This window comes from Condylura cristata, unplaced genomic scaffold (assembly GCF_000260355.1).
Source record: "Condylura cristata isolate star-nosed mole 26May11 unplaced genomic scaffold, ConCri1.0 scaffold00054, whole genome shotgun sequence".
In the NCBI taxonomy this organism is placed as follows: Eukaryota; Metazoa; Chordata; class Mammalia; order Eulipotyphla; family Talpidae; genus Condylura; species Condylura cristata.
In genome coordinates, this window is record NW_004567155.1 from 1,699,549 (window position 1) to 1,706,806 (window position 7,258).

General features: G+C 62.6%; 1 protein-coding gene across 1 annotated transcript in view; it reads right to left on the reverse strand.

Moving 5' to 3' along the window:
• PSMD13 (proteasome (prosome, macropain) 26S subunit, non-ATPase, 13) overlaps positions 1–7,244 on the reverse strand; it is an 8,273-nt gene extending 1,029 nt beyond the window's left edge. The window contains exons 1-10 of the mRNA XM_012734358.1: positions 6,677–7,244; positions 3,743–3,777; positions 3,341–3,396; positions 3,096–3,139; positions 2,906–2,992; positions 1,588–1,759; positions 839–918; positions 640–765; positions 491–553; positions 13–135 (exon numbers count right to left, since the gene is read on the reverse strand). Coding sequence (XP_012589812.1) covers positions 13–135; positions 491–553; positions 640–765; positions 839–918; positions 1,588–1,759; positions 2,906–2,992; positions 3,096–3,139; positions 3,341–3,396; positions 3,743–3,777; positions 6,677–6,946 — 1,056 coding nt within the window. The 5' untranslated portion in view covers positions 6,947–7,244. The remainder of the gene's footprint in view (positions 1–12; positions 136–490; positions 554–639; positions 766–838; positions 919–1,587; positions 1,760–2,905; positions 2,993–3,095; positions 3,140–3,340; positions 3,397–3,742; positions 3,778–6,676) is intronic.
• Between the last annotated feature and the right edge of the window lie 14 nt (positions 7,245–7,258).

Sequence of the window (7,258 nt, forward strand, 5' to 3'; positions counted from 1 at the left end):
AGCCCGGCCCGCGGGGAGCGGCCTGCGCGGGCGCGCCCCGTCTGAGCACCGCACCTCGTTCACAGCGATTCTGGCACTCTGGGCAATTTCTTCAAAGGTGAGTTGCCTGTGATTGGCAGGTCGCGTGAACGTCATCTGGGAACAAAAGATCGCTCATACACGCGCTCTTCCGCAGGCCCGTCAGGGGACGAGCGGCAGTGGCTGTCCGAGGACGCAGCTGGTCCTGCAGCCCCCGCAGGGCTCGGGGCACACGTCCAGTTGGGGACAAGCCCTCCCTCTGGCCGTGAGCAGGCGGGAGGCGCTTCCTGCCGCTGGGGGACCGGGGGCAGGCACCCCAGCCAGTGCGGCTGTCGCCGTCCCTCAGGCGGCCGGCGGGGGGCGGGCTCAGCCAGAGGGCGGGGCCCCTCTCTGCTGTCCCGAGGCCCAGACAGCAGGGAGGCGGGGCGGGGCTGGGGCCAAATCGCAGCGCAGTTTCGGGGCACGGGCTCACCTCCATGAGGCACAAGAGCTGGATCTTCCGCAGAAGCTGGGCTTCGTTGGCTGCCAGGTCAGGCTGCGAAGTGAGCGACAGCCATCATCTAACCTGGGCTGAGTCTCCCACAGACAGAGCCCAGGAGCCCCCGCCGCCCGCCCGCTGACCTGCTGCCCCCAGGCGCTCTTCAGCGTCTGGAACTTCTCCACGTTGCCGCTGTTGAAGGCGTACAGGGTGTCGATCAGCCACTGCCGGTCGGTGCCCCGCAGCGACTCCAGCACAGGGTGCATGAGCTGCAAGGACAGAGGGTTGGCGGCCGAAACAGCCCCCCCCAGCCCCCCCCGGACGCCGCCCAAGTCCACTCACGAGCTCCCCGAAGTTGAACACGCCCTCGCCGAGAAGCCCCGCCAGTCCCAGCGTGAACGCGCGTTCCTGCTGCTCCGACACTAGGTGGAGGACACCCAGTCACGGCCCGTCGCGAGGAGCGGGGCCTGCGGCTCCCCACACCCCCGCGCCCAAGCAGAAACCGCCCCGGGCAACGGCTCTGCTGCAGAGGCCTCACAGAGAGCCGCCCCCAGGCTGGGGGCACCGTGGGCGTCGCGCGGGGGACCCCAACCGGTGGCGGCTGCCCTTCTGGCCCACGTCCTGTGGGCCGGTCCGCAGCCCCGGGAGACTGGCCCTGCCCTGCTTCCTGGTCACAAAGCAAGGAAGGCCCTTCCTCTCCTGACCACTCGGCTCTTTCCCAATACACTCTGAACAACGCACCAACGGCGAGCGCTTCTGGGCGCAGCTGCCACCCCTCCTGGGGTACCGGGCTGTTTCTCTTCTAAACGCATCCCTGTGCTTCCCCGCAAGCTCGTCGGTCACTTTCCTTTCCACCCTCCACCGTTCAATCGTGACTCGGTTCCACAGGGCGGCTGCTCCAGTTTTTGGGACGGGAGTCTCAGGTTGGGGCTCAGAGCACCCCCATCCTCTGGCTGTGCCTCCTACAGAGCCGCCCTAGAGGCAGCAGGAGCTGACCGTACTTTCACCGAACCAGATGCCGAGGAGCCGCCACCCAGACAGCCCCACTGCCTCGGCGTGGGGAGGATGGCGACACGGGGCCACGCCATTACCCGGCAGGTCCCTGATGTCCACGCAGCCCAGAAAGCGCAGCGCGTCCTTGTAGTAGGCGGCGTGGTTCCCGATGGTCTGGTAGTATTTACTGGACAGGTCGTAGAAACGGCTGTGGACCGACGTCACCCCAGGGAGGGCGCCGAGCATGTCCTCCACCTCCTCGATGGTTTCCTGCGGAGGGAGCACGGCTGGCTTCCTTCTTGATTTAAAACATGACGCTGCGAAGACTGGAAACGTGACTCCAGCTCTCCACAGGCACAGAGAAAGGAAGGACCCAGCCCGGAGTGGAGGGCAGCGTGGCCAGCGGCACAAAGCGCCCTGCCAGTCGCCGCGGGCGAGGAGCAGAAAGTCAAGGGAAGGGCAGTGTGGCCGCACGGGGGCGGGGGTGTGGCGAGAGCGAGCGAGGGCGGGCCGGCCCGCCGGAAGGCGCGCCCTGCGCCGTGGCCACGGCTGGCGAGACTCCACTGGGCCGCCTGGGGCTTGGGCACCGGCCTTGGCGCCGGAGGGGTCGCGGGCAGACACATTCTGCAAGGTCAGGGGAGGCGGAGCGCGCGTCTCACCCTGCAGCCTCCCCTGTCCAGTCATGCAGGCACAGAAACATTACTGAAGAAGCTGAACCCCTTCAGCGAGGACCAGACACACAGGCTGTGGAACGCTCCCCCGGTGAAGACTCACGGGTCACTGGCACCAGGCGTGCAGGCGCCAGCCCATCGTCCAGCCAACTGGCTGAAGCCGCTGGCCATTCCCCGTCCTCCAGGAGGCCCCCCGCAAAGCAAAGGGCCAAGGAACACGAGGGGCAGAGGGAGGCAGCGCAGCCCCGGGGGGGCGGGCTCACGGCGGGGCCTGTGGCCATCACAGCACCGCTTAGAGCGCCCCCAGCTGCACCTTAAATGCCTCAGAACAAAACACAGAAGGGGCGCGTGTGGGCAGGACAGGGAGCGGCCAGCAACGACGGGTGTCTGTCTAGGGCGAGGGTGAGACACCCGAGCGTTCTCTGCAACACCCTGGCCACCGAACAAAGCAAACACCAGTCTCGGGTCACAGAGACCAAGCCTCAGCCTCCAAGCCACACCAGGCCGAGCAGATGGCAGGAAGGGGGCCGGGGTGGGGGCCGTGTTTAGGGGGAAAACGGGGGACAGTCATCCCTTCAACTCGCTTCTCACTTTCCCATAGGCCAAGAAAATCTCTCTCTCTCACACACACTTGTGCAAAGGGGCAAAACTGTTACTTCTGCAACTTCTCTATAATTTAAACGTGAAGAAAATTGTTTAACAAAACAAAAGGAAAGAGAGACCCCAGCTTCGAACAGGCGGGCACCTTCGTGACTTGCAGGTCGCCAATGTTCAGCTTGAGGGCGCCGATCGCGGTCTTGCACAGGATCACGGCCTCGTCGCTGCTCTTCACCTGGAAGGACAAGTGGCCCTGGGACGAGGGGCGGAGGCCGACGGGCTTCTGGGCGGGGCGCGCGCGCCGGCCGGCAAAGGGCTGACTCGGGCTTCCCGCTTACCTTCTCACGCGTTTTCTCCAGAAAACTGAGAGCCACACTAGGGTCTAGGGGAAAAAGGGCAAAGTCGGAGGAAGCAAGTGGGATCTCTGTACAGTGTACCCCCCCCCACAGATGCTTTCAGACGGGCCAGTCTTTAGGGTCAGAATACAAAGTCCAGTAGAAGCACAGCTTAGAACCTGTCACTTCCTACTGACAGGCGACAGTTCAAATAGATTCGCTCCTTTCCGAACCAGAGGGGGACTCACCGGTCATCTGCCTGACGACATGAAGGGTGATTTCCACCAGGGACAAGGGGTTCACCCTGAAAGACAAACCACCAGTCTCTGAGGGCTGGCAAGTGTCACATGTGCTAGGCCAAAGTGAACCCCAGGCCTCTGTGGGGGTGCAGAGGGTAAGTGTCAGCTACGAAGCCGCGGCAGCCACTGCAGGGGGGGCCCCAGGGCGCAGCAGACCCCTCCTGTCTCCTCCCTGCTCCCCCCAGCAATGTGTCTCGGTGGACCCACCTGTCCTGCTCCCCACTCTGTCTCGGGGGGGGGGATCACCTCACCCCCAATACCTCTGGCCTGCACCCCAGATCTTGTAGGCGTAAGTAAATAAATCATTAAAAAACAAAACAAAAAAACAAAACGCACTAAAAAGAACTTTACCTGTGTTCAAACTCACTGATGAAGTTTTCATAAAGCTGTGGAACCAGAACACGGAGTCGTCAGAGGGCATCTTTCATGCTGCAAAGCCAGCACCCTCAACCCTCCCACAGCCTGTCACACAGTGGGCACCAACAGTGGCTGCTGGGCCACGAGAGGCCACATTTGGGACTACACACAAACGGCACCAGCGGGTCCTGAAGACAGCCAGGGCCCTTTCTCTGGCTTCGGGCGCCAGAACCCTGTTCCACGACGATCTGCTGAGGACACCTTTCTGTGCTCCTCCCCCAAAGCGCTTCGAGGAAAGCAGGCTCGGTCTGGGGAGTTGGCTGGCCCGGCAGACTCGCCTAGTCTGCCTTTAGTCCCCGGTTTCGCAGGCTGAGGCCAGTCACATCCGTCTCCACGCTCCTCCCTGGTCAGCCCTTACTCCAGGCGCGTCAGACAGATGTGGAGGGTGAGACGGCGCCTGGTCCCGTGAGGCGCTTCCGGCCCTCGCAGAGGGCCAGACTTGCCGACGCGCACGTGAGGGCGCGAGGGAAGGGCGAGGGAGAGAAAGCACACGGGCGGAGCAGACGGGGCAGCCCGCGGTGAAGAGCGGCCGCCCAGACAGCAGCAAACAGACGCACATGCCTGGCGGTGTCTCTGCGGGGCAGAGCGGCAGCAACAGGGCTCGGTCTCCGCCCGGCAGTGGGGCGAGCCAGCGCAGCGCGTGACCGCGCTTCTATTTTAGACTCAGGCCTGTCGGCAGAGGGCAGCAAGGGACGAGGCCAAAGCCACTGGCGGCCGAGAGAGCGTGGGGGGGGGCGACTGGCCCCGACTCACGAGCGGGGCTGGCCACAGGCGACAGGGCACTGAGGTCCGCTCGGGGTAGGGCGAGTCTGAGGTTCCTCAGCGGTACAGAGGTGGGAGCACTTCTGCGCAAGGGCACGTGCCGCACCCAGGTCGCGGGTCACGTAACGTGGCTTTGCGGTCACCAGCTGACCCCACAAGGGAGTGGCCCAGCAGGCCGGCCCAGGTCTGTGACTGCACGCCACAGCATCGGTGCCGTGATGAGAAATCAACCGACGCCGAGCTCCTCTGAGCGCAGAGACACGGCTGCAAGGCAGGACGGAGCAGGCCTGCGCCACGAAAACGCAAAGGCTGCAGGGACAGCGAGCCAGGGCCCCCAGGACCTGCCGTCTGCAGAGACTTGCTCAGTGACCCAGCTCACACGCAGCCCAGACTGGGCTGCCCGGCAAGGGGACAAGGGGCGGGCGAAGGGTGCAGGCGAGCTCAGACAGCGCCGGGCCTCTCGCACAGCACGGTGACCGCCTAACAGCAACGCCTGGTGCCCTTGGAAGCTGCTGGGCAGAGAGGTCTTGAAAGTTCTCTTCAAAGGAAAAATTTGTGACTGTGTGATGACACACCCTGGCTGAACCTGCGGCGGTCACCTCTCACGCAGACACACCCAGTCACAGCGCGCACTGTGCGCTTAAGTGACACGTCCTCTGTCAATGTCACACGAGGGGGAAAACCTCAGCGGCAGCCAGTTCAGATATCTGTAGCTGGCACTTGTCCAAGAGCCTTTCAGTAAAGTGTTTTTCCAAACCCAGAGAACTGTTTTAAAGGAATCTTTCTTGTTAAGTGGTGAGGTCTCAGCTCCTCTGGTATCCACGGTGATGTACGGAACTACCGGGAAGAAGCCTGCAAGTCCAACCCTCAGAGACACTTCTGGTGACTGTGGATTCACGAGCACTCGCTGCCTTGGCCACAGGAACAGCAGACTTGACCTGACAACCCAAGTGTCACCGTACCCCTGAAGGTTGAGGAACTATCCTGCACATGCAGAAAGTGAGTTCAAGTGAAAAAAAGGAGAGGGAGCAATCGGTACACGTCAGCTGCCACTATGCTCGGCAACCGTAGGGACACACACTACAATGTCTCAGGGCCCTCCCTGGCGGCGCCACAGGTCAAAGCGCAACACTAGGAAGCTGTCCGCGGCCGCTTCAGCACGAGCTCAATCCCCAAGCGGGGAGGTGACCCACAGGGAGCAGCAGACCTCCCCTGTCTTGCCCGCTGCCCCCTCAGCAGTGGACTTCGCCCATCTGCCTGTTCTGCTCCCTACTCATCTCTGGGGAATCCTCTCATCCCCTGCACCTCTGGCCTGTACCCCAGTTCTGTGTGCATAAATCAATCCATCTAAAGAAAAATGTCTAGTTTACTGTTTGCCCACAGAATCCAAAAAAGAATGCCCAGCAAAACCTACAGGTTTACAGATTATTACAAGTTCTTTGACTAGTAAAATGCCAACGTGAGGAATAAACCACAAGAGAACCTTGGGAGTGCACAGGGCAGAGCAGGGAGTGACCAGCCCCGCTGTGAGCACAGGCCAGTGGAGACGTCAGGCCGGATCCAGTCAGGAACCAAAAGCAAGGCGTCAGAGCATGTGCTGCCAGGGAGACCTAAGAGCACTCACCAGGGCTCCTCCGAGTGTGGGGAAAGCCAGCCGGGGCTTCCAGAATTCCGGAAGTGCTCACGGCAGCGGCCCCACCCCAAGCGCGGCACAGAAGGACCCAGAACACAGCACTCGGGCGGGCGGGGGAGTCCCGGCAGTATCTGAAAGACGCTACCCGCTCCCTCACCCTCGGCTCCGAACTTTCAACTTCCGAGCAGTCCCCCCAAAGTGCAGCCCTGAAAACGTAAGCAGCCTAGGAACAGTGAAGCCGCAGGCACAGACCATCACATGGCGTGTCAGGCGTGAGCTCCGCAAGCAGAGCCCCTGCCGCGGAATGCTCCCTGTGGCTTCCTGGCTGTCACCTGGGCAAGCCGCTCCCTCAGCGTGTTGCAGCAGACACGGGGACAGCAGGGCGAGGCATGGAAACGCGGCCGGTAGCTGGCTCGGAGGGCGCCTAGCATCTAAGTCCTCTCACGCGCTCTGCCCGGGCCGCAGTCGCTTACCGTGATGAGACCGTCTCCTTGCGCAAAGCAGGGGTCCTGCACAAAATCAAGCACCTGCAGAGTCAGCTGATGCCACAGCCTGAAAGACACAAGTCCCTTGAGAGCCACGAACAGCTGTGCAGTCAGAGAGCCCGTGGGTCTATCGGACCGACGCCCGGCCCACCCTGCTGTGCCAGGAAGGCGCCCCAGGCTGCATGCCCCCGGCTCCTCAGGCGGTTCTGTGAACCCGAGTTCCCCAGCTCCTCTCACTCTGCTATAAACGGGGAACATTCTCCTGGACCCCTCCGGGGCTTGGCTGGAGCCGCACTTGATCTGAGCGGAAACCCTGGCGGCTGGCTCGCTCCTGAGTGCCACAGGGAAGGGCCGCAGCGGAGCTTCCTGCGCTGTGATGAAAGCAGCCAGCACACCCGAACATCGGGCCGCGGCACAGCCCGCGTGAAGTGAGAAGCCAGAAGCTTTACGAATGCCAAAGCTTAAGAAACAGCCGTGCCCGCGGAAGCCCTGATTTGCAAACACTACGACTTTTCCTTCACAAGTCTCGCTAGCGGCAGGTCGCACAACTCTTCGAGACGTGCTGCGGGT